Source organism: Emydura macquarii, unplaced genomic scaffold (genome assembly GCF_026122565.2).
Source record: "Emydura macquarii macquarii isolate MOO-44397 ecotype Brisbane River unplaced genomic scaffold, CSIRO-AGI_Emac_v2 contig_2699, whole genome shotgun sequence".
Taxonomy (NCBI): domain Eukaryota; kingdom Metazoa; phylum Chordata; order Testudines; family Chelidae; genus Emydura; species Emydura macquarii.
In genome coordinates this window covers 486,778-504,443 of record NW_027132836.1, presented here as the reverse complement: position 1 = coordinate 504,443, position 17,666 = coordinate 486,778, and the positions used below count along the sequence as shown (strand labels likewise).

Below are 17,666 nucleotides of genomic sequence, written 5' to 3'. Positions count from 1 at the left end.
GCACTTACATGGTGAGGCTGGCTCATCTAGGACTCCGACCACTTCAGTCATGGCTGGCCTGAGTTTATGCCCTGAGCAGACATTCCCTGGACCGGGTGGTCACAGTTCCCCCGCAGATCTTGGCCACACTCGACTGGTGGCAGAGCCCCCGGGCAGTGTTGAGGATGTACCATTCAAAGAGCTAGTCATCTCGTTCACCCTGGTATGGGACACCTTGGACTTAGGGTGAGGGGCCCATATCAGCGCCAACCTCGGCACACAAGGGGTCTGGTTGAGGGAGGAGAGGCACATGCACATCAGCGTGAGCGAGTTACTGGCTATTCGACTAGCATGTGGAGTGTTCCTCCACTTTGTTGCAGGCAAGGTGGTGCAGCACTGACAGACAATAGAGTGGCCATGTATTACATCAACAGGCAGGGGGGAGCCCGTTCCTCAGCCGTCTGCAAGGAAGCCAATTGTCTGTGGGACCTGGCGGTGGGGCACAGTTTTCACATAATAGCCTCTCCCCTCCCAGGAGTGAGGAACAATGAGGCGGACCCGCCTCAGCAGGTCCTTCTTCCCCGCCACGACTGGTCACTGCATCCAGGTGTGGTCTTTATGGTTTTCCAACGGTGGGGGTCTCCCCAGGTGGACCTGTTCGCATCAGCATGGAACAAGAAATGCCCGCAGTTCTGCTCCCTCCGCCAGGTCACTCTCCGACGCATTCCTGCTGCAGTGGTCAGGGAGCTTCATGTACACGTTTCTGCCCATTCCTCTCCTTCACAAAGTCCTGCTGAAAATCAAAAGGGACAAGGCGGACGTTATCTTAATTGCACTGGCCTGGCATGCTGGACCTATCCATCACCCTCCCCGCTGGAGCTTCCGAGATGGCATGATCTCCTGTCCCAGGATCACAGTCGCTTGCTACATCCAGACCTGGACTCCCTTCACCTCATGGCATGGAGACTCCGTGGCTGAGCACAGACAAGTGAGCCTGTTGAGCGCTAGTCCAGAAAATCCTGCTGTGTAGCAGGAAACCTTCCATGCAGATTATGTATTGGGCTAAATGGAAGTGATTTACCTGTTGGGCCGAGTCCCAGGGGATTTCACCTGGGTTGTTGCTGATACAGGCGATCCTGGAGTACTTGTTGCAACTAAAACTCCAGGGGATAGCTGTGGCCTCCCTGAAGGTCCACCTAGCGGCTATATCGGTGTTCCACCAGCCTTTGGAGGAGAGATCAGATTTCTCCCACCCTATGACAATTAGGCTCCTGTAAGAGGTAGAGAGGCTCTATCCGCAGGTCTGTGACCTGGTTTCCTCCCTGGGATCTCAACCTGGTCCTCTTATGGCTCACGGGGCCCCCCTTTGAGCCATGGCTACATGCCCTTTACTGCTGCTGTCATGGAAGGTGGCCTTCCTGGTGGCCATTACCTCGGCAAGGAGGGTCTCCGAGATTAGGGCTCCTTCTGTAAAGACAAAGTTCAGTTGCGGCCACACTTGGCCTTCCTGCCTAAGGTGGTTTCCCAATTTTATTATAACCAAGACATTTTTCTCCCCGTGTTTTTTCCCAAACCACATGGGTTGGAGGAGGAGAGGAGGTAGCACATGTTAGACGGGCGTTAGCATTCTGCATCGAGAGCATGAGACCGTTCTGGAGATCTACACAACTCTTCGTCGTGGTGGCTGATCAGATGAAAGGTTTACCTGTTTCTGTCCAGCGCATCTCATCATGGATAACTTCCTGCATCAAATTCTGCTATGAGCAGGCGAAGGTGCCGCTTCCAGGGATAATTACAGCCCACTCAACCAGAGCTCAAGCTTTGTTTACAGCCTTCCTAGCGAGAGTGCCTGTGCAAGACATCTGCAGGGCTGCCACCTGATCGTCTGTTTACACCTTCATGTCCCACTACGCCATCGTCCAGCAGGCGTGGGATGATGTGGGCTTCGGCAGAGTGGTGCTGCAGGCAGCTCATCCATAACTCCGGCCCATCTCCAAGGTATTGCTTGAGTCACTTACAATGGAATGGACATGAGCAAGCACTTGAAGAAGAAAAGATGGTTACTTACCTTGTAATTGTTCTTCAAGATGTGTTGCTCATGTCCATTCCACTATCCACCTCCTATCCCCGCTGCCAGAGTTGGCGGCAACAAGGAACTGAGAGGGCATAGAACCGGCAGCACCTCATATACTGTGGCATGTGTGCGGGGCTCCAGGGGGCACCGAAGCCGGCCCTATGGGTACTGTTAACGGGGAAAAAAGTTCCGGTAACTGTGCACGGAGGCATGCACACACCTGCATTGGAATGGACATGAGCAACACATCTTGAAGAACAACAGTTACAAGGTAAGTAACCGTCTTATTTGTTTCACTTATGAATATCAGGGACCCTTTAAATCTAGGCGCATCCAATGTTCCTTTCTCTCCCTGTTCATTTCATAAGTCTATCTTGACAGGAAAATCACAGGGCGTAATACAACTGTCGTCCATTTAAGTGGCTGTGATCAGCTGGTTCCTCCCCTCACTGTCTCCTCCCATCACACTCAGGCCAGGTAAACTTCCTTAGAGCTCAAACACAAACATTGCTCCTTCTAATCCTGAACTTGTTCTTGCAATGAGAGTAATTATCGCTTTCATGGAGCCAACTCATGGGGTCACATTGCAGATTCCTTTCCTCTTGTACTTCAGTGGGCCCAATTACCTTTTCATCTTTGATTCATTGGGTTGTGTAGGCTGCCTGCTTAGTGTAGGTACACGTGTTCTTTTCTGATGTGGTCTTCAGGGATCATGGGGCAGTGTCTGGCAGCAGCTTCTCGGTTTTCCAGTTAATTCCAGCCAGCTCTGTTTACATTTTGCCCTATTGTCTAGCTCCATCACAAAGACTTTGGGAGGTTAATTCTGTCATCTGTTCAATGTGTGGAACTGCTGAGTGAGTGTAAGGGAAATCCTTGCTAATAGACAAGGTGGAAGGGGGCCGTGTGTATTTGGTTCACATTCCGATTTCATAGGTTTCTGCTGCAGTGCTAACTACAAGTGAAAGAATCCCTCTATGCATCCAGGGTTCACTGACAGTAAAGGATTGGATAGGTGTAAGCAGGTGATTGAAGTGGTAAGCAAATAGAACTTTGGACAAGATGGTGGGAAAAGCAGATGAACAGCCCTTCTCCTATTTTAAGCTACACTTGTCCCATGCACTATTGCTCTGCTCAAGGAAGTCCTGGTCGAGCAGCACCTATTTCTCAGCGTATGTAAGTCCGATCAGAATGGCAGAAATTCGGACATTTTAAATCCAGTTCAGAATTTAGCCAATGGACCAAAACAAAACCACAGACTGAAATACTCCCAAACTTGTGGCTGTTTGAAATCTGGATTGACCCATTTCTAGTAGAAGGAGGGTGAGGAATTTAGCGCTCCTTAGTGAGAGAGCGGCTGAGTGATAGGGTATTTTGGCATGATAGGAACTTTGCTCTTGATGGTGCCTGAATGCTGATTTGATTGGCTCATGATTCTTCATTGGATATTCAAATCACCTGTTTAGGGCACTACCTGGATACCCATTTTAGATGTCTACATGCTGAATGGAACTCCCAGATGCAGAAAGAGATTTGAATACTTATATACTATCTTCATCGTGACTATATTTTCTCATCTTTCCCTCCTAACCAAAAAGTCTAGACATTGGGGGAGAGAGAGGAGTGGGGACGGAGAGTTCTGTTGCAAGCGTGGCTGGATGTGTTTCTAGCCAAACCTCCTAAATTAGCAACAGGGAGAAAAATAATTGCTTGGCTTTTCAATGGGAAACAAAAAATCCTTTCCATTTCTTTGAGTTGGATTGGAAAGTATGTTCCAGGAGCTGTTATTTTAGAGGGCAAGAAGTCTGGATTTTTATATATAGAGTATATTTTTACTTGAATTCACGTCACAAAATCTGCCTTGAAAAAATGCACAATGTGGAAACTAGCCACGTTGCGGGTGTCAAAGCAAATATGTTTGCAGAATGGTTTGGGAGGACTGTGCAGGGAACTTCTGCTCAGGTGAGGATGTGATAGTTTTCCTGTGGCTCCATCATGACTACTGCAGCACATCGGTCCTTCTAAAGATGGACTAGAAAGAGGAGGTCCTGGACACCCCACTGGGTTTTGTTTGATTTTTAAAGGGAATGTTTTGAGGATACAAGCCCAAAATATGTCTTACCTGAGTTTCCTTTCCACCACTCCCCCTTCATCGGCATTTGCAAAATCCACTCGGGTGGGGGTGTTTCTTGAAACACAGCATCAGCAGCACCAAATGTGGGAAAACTCCAGTTGGGCATTCCTGAAGGTGACAGCATTGTGCAGTGGTCACAGGCTGATGGTAAAGACTGTGTTCTTCAGTGACAGCAACATCCTTAGGCTGCAGGCGGGTGTTGGTGTCTTTGGGTGGGCAGTGAAGACAGCTCACTCGCATGAGAGTTGCAAGCTTGTGGCTGGAAGTGAAGTAGGGAAGCCCTGGTTGATAGTTGGTGAAGTTGGTTATTCTTGGTGGTCTTTTCAAGCTGGTGGAGACCCTTTGCATAGGTGCGCTCTGTTGACCATCTGGAGCGTTACTGGCTATGCTTCCATCGTGGGGATGAGTGCTTCATATGGGGCTGTGTATAAGGTAGGGATGCCACTGAGAGAATAGTGGTTCTTCAGAATCAAAGCCTGGAGATTTTCAGAATCCCATCTGGACCAGTTTTGTGTCCAGTTTTGGGGCCCCCACTACAGAAATGATGTGGATAAATAGGAGAGAGTCCAGCGGTGGGCAACAAAAATGATGAGGGGGCTGGAGCACATGACTTATGAAGAGAGGCTGAGGGAACCAGGCTTGTTTAATCTGCAGAAGAGAAGAATGAGGAGGGATTTGATAGCAGCGTTTAGCTACCTGAAAGGGGGTTTCAGGGAAGATGGAACTAGGCTGTTCTCAGTGGTAGCAGATGACAGAACTAGGAGAAATGGTCTCAAATTGCAATGGGGGAGGTCTAGGTTGGATATTAGAAAAAACTTTTTTCACTAGGAGGGTGGTGAAGCGCTGGAATGGATTGCCTGGGGAGGTGGTGGAATTTCCATCCTTAAAGGTTTTTAAGGTGCGGCTTGACAAAGCCCTGGCTGGGATGATTTCGTTGGGATTGGTCTTGCTTAGAGCAGGGGGTTGGACTAGATACCTCCTGAAGTCCCTTCCAACCCTAGTTGTCTATGATTCTATGACCATGCCCCGGAGCCTGGGCCTAAGGTTGAAGAAGGGTCCCCAACCGCAGGACACCCCAATCCTCTGGCAGTTGGCTAGAGTAGTGTTCAGGGAGCCCCTGACCCAAAGCTTACGGGTTTGGTTTTGTTCTGTATGCAAGACTGACTGATAGCCAGCAATAATGGAAACTGCTATTTCTGTTCCAGAAGAACTCTGCTCCCATAGCTGTTGTTATTGGCAAACTCAGTCACTTTGGTGTTTATGGAAAACTATTTACTGGGAGGGAGTGGAAGGTTAGTGAGTTTTAGCTGCTCTCATTCTGCTTTGATTAGTGGCAGGTCTCTGTGTCCCTGAGTATCCCTCCTGCTTGATCCACATCACCCACCCAGAATCCATCCATCCAAACTCATAGAACCTCTGTGCAGCCCTTGCAACCTGGAGAATAAATGCCTCAGGTTTTGCACGTGTCATCGTAGAGCACAATACAGAGCCAGCCCATTTATTCCTTCCAAAGGAGAGAGACGGCCTTGGCATGAAGGCCATTAGCTTACAGAGTCCTGTCTTTATTTACCTTACAGTGGCATAGAGGCCCAGAGCATCAAATATTCTGTAGCACTGTCAAGCCCAGATACAGTTGGATTGTGTGGTATCATACAGCTGATAATCACAATAATACAGGACGTCCGTGCTGGGGAGAGATTTGAGGAAGCTGCTCCAATAAATACAATTTAACAAACACGCTTGAGCCATGAGTCCAATTTAATTTGCTTCCTGAGGCATTTCTCAATGCACAGGATCCATGGCTTATGCCAGAGAGCAAGAGAGCCCAGAGGTGCTTCAGGCGTCTCCTCCAAGCCCAGAGACATCTTTTCCCCAAGGATGGCAGCTTATCTGGGATTTCTTTTTGAATCATCTTGGCAGGCAGCCCCTCCGTAGCTGGTTGAGCCATCGCTGCCAGCTGATCCTCTCAGGCGGCCCTTGTCCTGGATGTGGCGTTTTGTCAGCTTGCCCCACAGCATTGGTTTTTCCCACATGCTCTCCTTCCATCGGTGACTGGGAGGTTCTTGCTGCATGCTTGCAGGCACAGATCTTTCCTCGAGTCCCATGATGCTGCGGCTTAAAAGTAGCTTTGTGCCAAGAAATACAGTGAGCTGCAGCCATAGGGGGCTGAATGTGTTCTCTTGTCCAGATGGGTAAACTCAGGCTTTAATGAATTTTAATCTCATATATTGTTCAGGAAATTTTTTCCTTTCTGTATTTCAAATGAATAGGACATGTGAAGCAGGGGATCTGGCTGGATAAGCTCATTAAAGAGCTGCATGCCGCCAACACTTACAGCTGCACTTGTGCAGAGAAGAAATACCTCTTGGATCAAATGGATGTTTCTAATGACTCTGTATTTTCAAACATGGCATGTGCTGCATTCTCTACGTGCAGGTGTAGCCTCCCCTAAACTGAGCATAATGTCCTTTGTGGTTGGGGTCATCTGTAGGGATTGAATTTGGCAACCCTGCATCTGAAAGCATCTGCTGTTAGTGTCTAAGCTAAAGGACTGGACTGTTAGCTTGAATGCATCAACACTCATAAGTCTTTATATGTGGCGTATCCACTAGAGGGAGACAGCCACATTGCGTTAGCATAAATTATATGGCATGAAGAATACAGTGTGGAACAAGGCACTGAGGCTGGGGCGTGGTTGTGCTCTCTGGGGGACAGTGGACGCTTCTGCATTTGCCATGCCCTTGCTGAGTGGATTCCTGGGAGCAGCTTCATGGGAGAACAAGACTTTGTGCATGGAAGTGTCTCCATGGAGACTTCCCAAGTGATCCCTTCTTTGTCAGTTGGAACCAGCCCCTCTGCTGCAGCTGTTCAGATCCCTCTGAATGAAACAAATTGTTGGGTGGATAAAATTCATTTAAACCTTGAAAGCTTCCCTGCTGGTAAAATAGCCTTCATCCTTCCTCCCCTTAGCTATCTCTCTGTATTGGCTCCACCCATCCAGGCCTGCTTTTTCTCTTTGACCTTCAAATAAAGCAGTCATAACCAAAAACATGCTAGTGCCTCTCGGGGGCAGGGTTCCGGATGCTACATCTTTTTTCACTGGGTGTGCATGTCATCTATAAACTGGGTAATGTCATCTTGTCGCTGTCATTGTATTGACCACACAACACCAGTATTGCCAATTCCTATGCACATTCAAAAATCAGGACTCGCCCCTCCCGCCAAATCAGGAGATTGGCTTAAAAGTCATAAGATTTAAAAATATAATAAATTTTTGGGGGGAGGGGTATTTGCCTTCTGTTGTTAGAGATTTCAGGGGTCCCATTTTCAAGCTTTTCTTCACAATCATGAGAGCTAGAAACTCTTTTTTTTTTTTTTTTTTTTAAGGGGAAAAAAAAAGCGGAGATTCTCACATGAATCCAGGAGCTGAGGCCTTAAGAAAAACACCAAATATCACAGGACTCCTCATAAAGTGAGGTACAGCGAGGCTAAGTGACGCAGAAGAGGTGGGATTGGAACTCTTTAGCACCCGGCCCCTTCCTCAATCCACTGCTAGTTCACACCACCTCCTTCGGGTTAACAGGTGTTAGGAGGGAGAACTGTGCTGCAGTTCAAAATCTTGAATTCAATGGGCACTTATCAAAACACATTGAAGATGCAGGTAGCATTGCTCCACAATAGCAACTCCCCTCAGCGAGGCACTGTCGCAGGGGAATGTTACAGGCCAGACACAAACAGACCTTTAGGTGCTTGGAAGCAATGTTATTGGACAGTCCTAGTCAGAGGTAGTCAGTACTGCCCAGTCTTTCATTGCAAAATGCTCCTTTGTCATTGGGAATATTATTTGGCCAGGCATTGGGAATGCCACGATTGCTGCTAATGTTAGCAAATGCAGCAGATTCACTGCTCCCTTGTTCTTCCCTTTCCTTGTTTGTTTGTTTGTTTGTTTATCTCTACTCAGCTCTCTTGTCATACGTTTAGGCCCTGATCCTGGAAAAAATCAGGGTAGCTTTGCATTAAAAAAGCTGCAGGGAGACCGCTGTTTAAGCGCGTTAGTAAAGATGCTACTATGCTGACGGGAGAACTTTTCCCATCGGTGTAGTTAATCCACCTCTTCAAGAGGAGGTAACTATGTGGATGGGTTAGGTCAGTATTAACGGCATTGCTTAGGGGGTGTGGATTTTTCACACCCCTGAGCAACGTAGAGTTTGTTGTGTAGACCTGGCCTTACAAAGATGCTTAACTTTATGCATTGTAAGTAAACCCACTGGCATCAATGGGGCTGCTCAAAGTGCATAACTTTAAGTATTTGCATAGGTCTGTGCAAGACTGGAGTCTTAGACTGTCAGTTCATTTGGGCCAGAGATTCTTTCTCAATATATGTGTGTACAGCACATAGAACAATGAGGCCGTGATCCCTGATGGGAGACTCTAGGCTCTTCTGTAATGCAAATAAATAGTAGTAATCAAATGTGCCTCCTTCATGAGTGGAGCTGCTTCCAAGTGTCCAACGTATGTTTGAAATATTGAAGCGATGCTGTCGGGTAGCGTAGGTCCAAATTTTAGTTTTTGTTTTTAGAAATTAAATTTAAAATAATCATTTGGAGTAGGGTTTTTTGAGATTGGAAACCCATGAACAATGGCAACTGATGCATGAGCACCAGGAAGTAAAATTGATCAACTTTTAGTTTTCACTGGTATGCAGAAAACGCACAAGCATAGAGCTCAATTATGAAAAGTACAATGGATTTTTACAGTGCTGTGAGGGCTGATAATCTCAAGTGATAATGAAGAAGGTAAGGCTGCCAGTGTCCCTTTTAAAATGTGCATGCATTAGAATTTGAGACAGGATGGTTCACTTTCCATTTCCATCTCCAGCTCAGACCTCATCTTCCACTGATGTTTCGCTCTCAGCCTTCTCCACCATACATACTGTAATAATGTGCATTTCTCAGAACTGCACTAACCATTGCTCTAACTACCCTTTGAAGTCAATAACATCGGTATCGGGGGACCGTTCCTGGATAGGGCGGCTTCCTATCAATAATGTCGGTATCGGGGGACCGTGCCTGGATAGGGCGGCTTCCTATCAATCGACTGATTTCTGTTTTCTTGCCTTTCAGTCCTTTCAAGGAAGCCAAGGGCGAGCATACCTCTTCAATTCAGTGTGAGTGTCACTTCATAAAATGTCATCGCTGTGTCTTTTGGGGTACAAATATATATGGCCCTGAGGATAAAATAAGCAGGAGTTGCCTTTTTTGTGACAGAAAGGCACTGACTTGTGAGCTTGCATCATTGCTTTGAAGTGACTGGAAGGAAACAGCACTAATTCAGACTTGACTTTGCCTTTAGGTTTCAGATAAGGGGCTGGGTGGCTGGGTTTTTATCACGGGATAGAAAAATGATAGGAACCAGAAGTAGTTTTGAGTCACTCACTTCTCAGGGGAGGTAGTGAGGACCAATCAGTCAAAGCTTTATAAATATAAAGAGGTTTATAAGTGTTAAATACGAGTGGCTTTTTTTAGACCTGCCAAAAAATTTTGACTGAAAAGAATTTCCTTTAGAAAAATGTGGTTTTCTGGAAATCAGCATTTTCTTTGGGAATATGTTGATTTCAACAAAAATTTCCAGTTTTCCATTCATGAAAATCAAAATGAAAAATCTCATTTCATGTGTCAATTTGAAATGAAAATTTCATTCTGAAAAGTCAAATTATTTCATTTCAGTAGAAAACATTGAAATTCTCCAGTTCAGTGTTTTTAGGAAATTTTCATTGAGTGAAAACTTTCAATATTTCATCTCTTCATTCTGATTTGGAACAGAACATTAATTTGAAATGTGAAAATTTCTTGTGAAAGGAAAGTTCTATTTTTAGAATAGCCATAGTATTTATTATTAGAGATTCAAGTTTATATTTTCCAGTATTGCAACAAAATCACTGCAAAGGTTCTTGCAGTATCTTACTAGTGTGCAAAGAAGGAAGCAATACGCTGATAGGAACCATATCTTTCTCTTCCCTTCCCTCCCAGAGTTAACGTGGGTTGTGGCCCTGCAGAGGAGCGGGTGTTACTAACAGGATTACACGCAGTTGCAGACATTTACTGTGAAAACTGCAAAACCACGCTGGGTTGGAAATACGTGAGTATCATTTATTGTTCTTGTAGACACATTTGTCCCTGTCCCTTTTTGAAGGTGTGTGTATAATGAGGCAGAGCTCTGGAGTGGGCATCAGAAACCTGGGTTCTATTCTTGGCTCTCTGACTTACTGGGTCCCCTCTCTGTGCCTCTGTTTTATCTTGCACCTTTGGTCTGTCTTGAGTGTTTAGGCTGTAAGCTCTTTGTGGCAGAGGCCATCTCGTACTATGTGTAGTCACTGCTCATGTCCCAATGTGCACACTGCTGTTTTAGCTCACTAGCACAAGTGGAGCTAGTACGTGTCTGTCTGTCTGGGCTGGGAGGCACACTCCCAGCTGCAATGCAGATATACTCAAGTTGACTAACTTCGTGATTCCCATTCTGTGGTCCATGGAGCGCTTGTTGATGCCCTGCAGAGGGATGATTGGTCACATGACCCCAATTTCTCCTCCTTGTTTCCAGCTGGTGAATCACATTAAGGACAGCTAAAATGAATTAGATGCATTCTTAATGTTGGGTTTTTTTTTATATAAGCAAATATTTTAGCTGCTCTAGGGACGTTATGCAGTTAGGATGAGAGTGGCCCACAAGTAATCTCTCGATCAAGATGTAGTATAGACTACAGAAATGATCTAATGGGGGGCAGCGAGAGGTTAAGTGACTTACTGAAGTCCAGACAGCAGTGAGCCAGTGGTGTCAGTGGGACCAGAGTCTAGGATTCCTGAAAAAAAAAAAGCTTCCTGAAAGTCAACTGGGTCCCATATTCTTGTGCTGCGTGCCCCAGAGCTGAGACTGGAATACATGACTCCTGACTCCCAGGCACCTGCTCTACTCACTAGACTGCACTTTCTTTTCTGTACCTCTCAAGTCTCCCTCTAACTCCACCTTCTCTCTGTTATGTTTAGGAACACGCTTTCGAGAGCAGCCAGAAGTATAAAGAAGGCAAATACATCATTGAACTAGCTCACATGATCAAGGATAATGGCTGGGATTGAATAGGAGGAACCCAGCCAGACCAGCGTGTAAGAGAATGCCATCCAGCTGAACATTATATCCAAGAGTGAGAGAGTGACTGAACGCTTGGTTCCATGCATTTAGAGGCTCTGCCATCTGGGAGCATCTTCACACCCTTCTCCATCATTATTGGTGACTGGCCTCTAAATTTCTGTCTCTCTGTCTCTTTGCTTTTTATCTGTTTGTGAGTTGACCCTGGCTGCTTCTCTCTATGTTCTGGCATTGGCTAAGAGAATGCACCAAATGCCTGACAGCATTCCATGTTTATGAATGTCTAAGTATAAACTGAAGCTGGTTCTTTGGTGGCATGTTATCAGAGGGTCTCGGTGCGGGAGGGAGACCAGAGTTTTGGGCAGCAGGAGAGAAGAAGGGGGTGGTGGCAGGAGGGGAAATAAGCAGGCACAGACTGTGCTTTTCCTTTAAGTCCTGGTAACCAAGGCTTGAAACTATGGACAGAAATATACCTCATGACTGCGTTCTCTCTGAATCTTGAACCTGCTGTTCCAGAGGCAGAGCTCCAGATTAAGCCAGCTGAGCACAAGTCGTAACCAAAAGCCCCCCTGCTAGCTAATTCCTGAAACAGATGTCCAATTTCATCTTTTGATAGGTTGTTTCATACTAATCACAGTTGCCTTTTGTGAACTTCTCGTTGTGAGCTTGATGGCTAGAGAGATTTCCCAAGCTCTCTCCTTCTCCTTATGCCTCCTCCTGTTTCATAGCAGATGGGCAAACCATCCCATCACAGCATGGCTACAATGACAGCATTGCTGTGGAAACAAAATTCTGACCCTGGGCAACTGAGAGAGGAGGTTTATTGATTACAAATCATGTAACGTAAAGGGGGTTGGTGATGCATTTTAGAAGATATGACAGATATGCGAGAACAAGGCATGTGCTAGGAATATATGGGGTGGGGTGTAGACAAACTCAGAAACATATGGTGCATCTTAATTTTCCCATCCTTACTGTGTGCCATTAGGGGAAATCTTTCACCATGGGTAATGTTACAATTTGCGATCCAATCATTCTATGTGCAATGGGAAAATGCTTTAACAGGATCTTTTTAGATACTAAAATTTCAGACACCAGCCATCGGCTCCACTCTTTGAACCCACCAGAGGTGTGTTGGGACAATAAGTGGCTCTGGTGGTTGTTAATATCATGTTTCACAAGTGGATATTTCAAGCCCTGACATATCCCCTCAATCTTGACCCCTGGTTTTTTAAAAATCCAGTTTCATGCTCTGGAAGAATGAAACTTAGCATCCCCCAAATGATTTAGGCCTCATAGTTGTAGGGGGAGGAGCAGTTTTGATATTTAACTGCAATGGACAAGTCCTACTTTAATTATTTTTAAATTAATTTTTATGGACCATCTTTATGTTGTTGGTGTGGGGGAGGGAGAGAATGTGTATGGAAGAAGATATCGTACACATAAAAGACAATGTAAAGCTTGCTCTACAACAGTCCAGTCAGTATCTGATGCAGAACACAAGACTATTTAACAGAATTAGTATTATTCATCCAAAGTAATTCTTTTTGTTTATGGAATTCTTTCAAAGTAGGTTAATCCTCTGGGGGAAATCCCTCACAATCCAGTGAGGAAAAATAACATGCAGGAATTTGTAGCTCCTTATTAAATTGAACCTTCTGATGATTATAACCTAATGTCACCTTTTTTTTCCAATGGTCAGGTCAGCAGAGTTGGGAGGCTCTTAAAATCGCATTTGCGATTAAGTTGAGGAGAGATCAGAAAGACAAGTCAGTGAGAAGTGGGATTAGACTTCCATCTTGGGTACAATGATTAAAACACAACCTAAACAGCCCATGTGAAAAGTGGATGTTTCCTTTGCTTCTCGCTAGATGATTGTTGTGCATGTGATATCACTGGTAACATTTGGTTGTTGCCAGAAAGTAGGTGACACGATAGAGACTCAGTATTGCTTCTGGAAGGCATGTACTGAATGCCTTCTTTGGCAGTGTGTTGGGAGGTGACTTCTGCCTTCACCCAGCCTGATGTATCTGAATAAGAAGACCATTTCATCTTTGACTTCTGCTAGACTCTACTTCCATCATCCTCATCCCCCTCCATCACCGCTACCTTCAACAAACAAAATTCCTCACTACCCATTAGCTTATTGACTCTGGCATCGGTGGTCTCTTCATTGTCCTTTCCACTGAATGTTTTGTTGGCTTTGGCCATTGAGGAGTCATTTGCTTTCTTGGAAAAGCTCTTCTCTTTCCCTGAAAACACAGTCTTTAAAGGGATCTGATCTGAAATGGGAGAAGTAAGGGATAACCCCCAGCACTTTGTGTGCACATGGGATACAGAGCAGAGCCATACCTAGCTTCTGTTAGTCTTCCCTGAGGGAGTATAACTGTATGCAGTTCAGTGATTGCCAATAAAAAACCCAAATATAATAACCCCCAGCATTCTGTAGTACTAGTCTCAAATACTGCAGCAGCGTCACTGTGCATTGTAATATTTTGCACCATTTTCACACTGCTTCTTACAAATAAGGGGAATTACCATGGAGTGGTGTCAGACACAACAGGTTTTATCCTTTGTGTTCTTAGAACAAGAAGTGATATCTCAGACAGCAACACGCAGTAACCATTTACATAAATTGCATTTGTTATGGCGACCGCTGTACATTTGAATATTTGTGGCCAGATCCTCAATTAATGTAAATCAACTTAGTTCTATTGACTTCCCTGGTACTACATCAGTTTAAATCAATTGAGGATCTGAGCCCAGATCCCCCTTCCTCCTCCTTCCTCCCCCCCCCCCCCCCCCCCCCCCCCCCCCCCCCCCCCCCCCCCCCCCCCCCCCATAGTTGACCGTAGGTTGATTTTTATACACTGTATAAAGAGAGAAGTAAAAATGGACTGCTAGGTTCATTTAATATTTGTTCTCCATTATGTGTTGACTAAACCTAAAGTGTTCTTATGATATTAAGTCCACTGTTAGCTCATCTGTGACCTGCTGTATTAAGACATATGATAGTATTGGGAGTTGAAAACCGAACAGAGTGACAAAATCTGTAGACTAGTGGGTGTGTATCATAATCAGGGCATTCTCAGTTGATGACTTGCAAAACAATATATTCAGAACATAGCCAAAGAACCAAACCACTTGCATCCCATTGGTCAGTCAGTTAACTGTAGCCAGTTAGTTACATCGAAGGGTGGGCAAGGCATGCCCTTCATTTCCAAGATAGAGTGCAGTCCAGAGAGTCAGCATGTCCCAGCATGCAATGTCCAGATCACAGTGGAGTGCTGCATGCAGGGATTTGCAGTCTCCATAGGACACAGCCTCAGCAAAGATGAGAACAACTGCAAGCTTTGCTCCATTTTCTGTCCCGTCGTGTCCCCGCCCCCTATCCCCCCAGGTTTCCAGCATGTGGCCACCAAGGCCCTTGGGCAATGCAAATTCTGGGCGCCCCTGAGATTACATCAAACTCAGTGTACCCCAAAGCTGAACTGTGGTAGGTTTTAAATGTTTTGCTCAGGCGGATTGTCTTGTGTGGAATCGTGACCCTGTAATAAATATTCAGATGATAATATATACAGAACATAAGCATTATCTTGTGAAATATACTTTTGTAAATAATATTTAATTTTTAAAAAAATAATATATTTGGTGCTGTTTTCTCAGAACCTGTCCCTGAGAGCACTTTTTTTGTTTTATTTTTAAATTATACAGTTTCCGCTGTCTTTGTTCGGAAAATATGCTTAAAGGGAAACAACAACCCTAAATATATGCTCTTTTCTTAAGCCGCTACACTTTTCATCTGGACAAGGCAGAAAAGGGGAGAATAATCTCTAGTTCCACCCAGCAGAAATGACCTCCCACACCGGCCATTGCCAGGTTACAAACAGAGGCCCCCAAATCAGAAAGGTACTGAAGCATGTGTGTAACTTTAAGTACATGGGAATGCATATGTGTTTAACGTTCTGCACATGCCTCAGTACCTCCTACGGTCAGTGCCTGAGGCCCCTGACTTGCAATTGGATCCACAGGGGAAGAAGACCTTAATTCCTACATGGAGTTCCGTTAAAGTCAATGGGGTTCTGTGTGAGCTGTGTGGGGGTTGGGTCTGCGTAAGTAGATCTCATTGCAGGTTCTGGACCTGAAATATTCTCTTGCACCAGTATTGGCTAGAATAAAATAAATAATGAAGATTTAGAACATGGAAGTGAATTTAAGTTGCAACCTCAGAATCTTTATTTCCAGTTGCTTGGGATAGTGGGGGCAGGGGATGGAGAATTCTAACTAATCAGGAATTCTGACTAATTTGCTTTTGCAAATATTTTTGAATGTGGATCCTGGTTTTCATTTTTTTTAAATATAAATAAACCTGGCTGCTCCATAGTGAAATCAAGTAAAAGTTTACATCCCTTGCAGTCAAGTTCTTTCCCCTCTCCCCTTTGTCTTTTTTTCACTCCCCTCTCCTCCTTAGATTTTATTTTATTGGTGGTCTTGTTTGTCTCAAAGTGGACCAACAGCACAAATAATTAGACTGTGTTTTGCTGAGTGAGGAGCTGTTTGCAGTGCTGAGTAACTATTGCACACTCTTTCATTTTCTCTTTTTGGTGCACACATTTTTAAAAAAAACCTGCAAATGAAATCTGTGGTTCTTGTGATGATCAGCTAAGAATTTTCTCTTTATGCGTTTTCCTAATTGATATGTGAGTGTATTAATCATGCATTTCATTGCACTTCCTCACTTTGGAAGAAGCATCATGTTTCTGTACGAACCAGTTCTTGGACAAGCACCCTGTTGGGTAAACAGATTTGCAAGACATAGCTGGGCTAACTGGTAAGAGTGCCTCCTCGTTAGGTGAGAGGCCTGAGAAATGGAAAATTCAGAAACAAAAATGTTACGCACTGATTTGGAAGAATCCTGTTTTAAAAGAACAAACAGGAGGGGAAACAAAATAACGTTTAATATAAAAACTACAAAATTTACATTAAAATGCAAGCAGAATGATGTTGTGTAAGGTACAATCCCAAATAAGCTATTCTCGTCGTTACGAACTGTACACACTGTACACAATGTTTTGTTTTTCATAAGGAAATGGGAATGCTTTCCCACTGACAAAATGAAGAGACAATATTTCTGATACCAGCCTGTCTATTGATGCTCTTGTGTTTACAAAATGTGTATGCTTTTATTTCTTTGATTTGGTTTAACTTTATTTTTTTGGCATACTCTTTCAGGTCATTTTGCTTCGATAATAAATGCAATTGTTTGTTTTTAGATAATTTGTCTTCACCTCTTTGTGTCTTTGTACATTGTACATAGTTCTTCAGTATTAGAGGGAGACGCACTGTTTGTCAGATTTACAATATGTGTTGGTGCTCATTTGAGAAAATAAAGTTTTCAAATATTAAAAGCGTGGACCTACTTTTCTGTTTTCGTCTCTAGGAGCATGAACAAAGTGGAAACTGACCAAAGGGGACGGAATTCAGTTGACCTGTAAGTTTGAAAATACCCAAATCACATTATTGTTGTTTGTATTACAATTGCACCAGTTAAAGTCAGGGCCTGTTGTCCCAGGAGCTCGACAAACTTAATCCCTGCCCCAAGGAGTTTATAATCTAATGCGACAAGACAGACAAAGGGTGGGAAGGGGAAACAGGCACATAGAGATAAAGTGATTTACTGGAGGTCACCCAGCTGGTTAGTGGCAGAATTAGAACCTAGATCTCCTGACTCCTATGCCTGTTCACTACACACTCTGCCTTCCACCATTATTCTTTTTTTATTCATTTATTGTATTGATAGGAATTTACAGACCCTAAGCAGGATCACGGCCTCTGTACTTGAATTGTGCAAACACAGAGGTAGACACAGTTCCTGTTCCAAAGAGCATAGACTGCGGAGCCACGGTGCGGTCCCTCAGGCCCTTGCCTAACCACTTTTTGGCTGGACCAAACCTCAGTCGCATTGTGATCCTACACGCCAGGTCACTACTCCACTAACTTAAATTTGGAGGGGGTGATGAAGGGGCTCCTGGGCCAGCACAGTCAGCCTGCTTCTGGGTAGGGAGAGCACCTGAAAGGGGAAGAAGGCGAGGTGAAATCTATGGCCCTTCATTTTAAATGGTGCTCCACAGTCCATGCTGAATACTTTGCATTATAAGGACCTGATCCTGGAATTGGACCTCCAACGGGCCTCCATACAGGAGCAGGGGTTTGCCTGGGTGAATCCGATTCCAGGATCAGAGCTCAAGATTGAACCTTTCCTTAACTTTTCCTTATTTTGTCTCCCACATCCTGTGGGGCAGGGTTTTAGCCTCCTCCTCTTATGCTTTCTGATTCAAGGCA

The 17,666-nt window shown here is 44.7% G+C and overlaps 1 protein-coding gene across 1 annotated transcript in view; it reads left to right on the top strand.

The window, feature by feature from the left end:
* The window catches only part of YPEL2 (yippee like 2), a 51,128-nt gene extending 37,122 nt beyond the window's left edge, over positions 1-14,006 (top strand). The window contains exons 3-5 of the mRNA XM_067565765.1: positions 9,308-9,351; positions 10,214-10,322; positions 11,225-14,006. Of these exons, the coding sequence (XP_067421866.1) occupies positions 9,308-9,351; positions 10,214-10,322; positions 11,225-11,314 (243 nt within the window). The 3' untranslated portion in view covers positions 11,315-14,006. The remainder of the gene's footprint in view (positions 1-9,307; positions 9,352-10,213; positions 10,323-11,224) is intronic.
* The last annotated feature ends 3,660 nt before the right edge of the window (positions 14,007-17,666 follow it).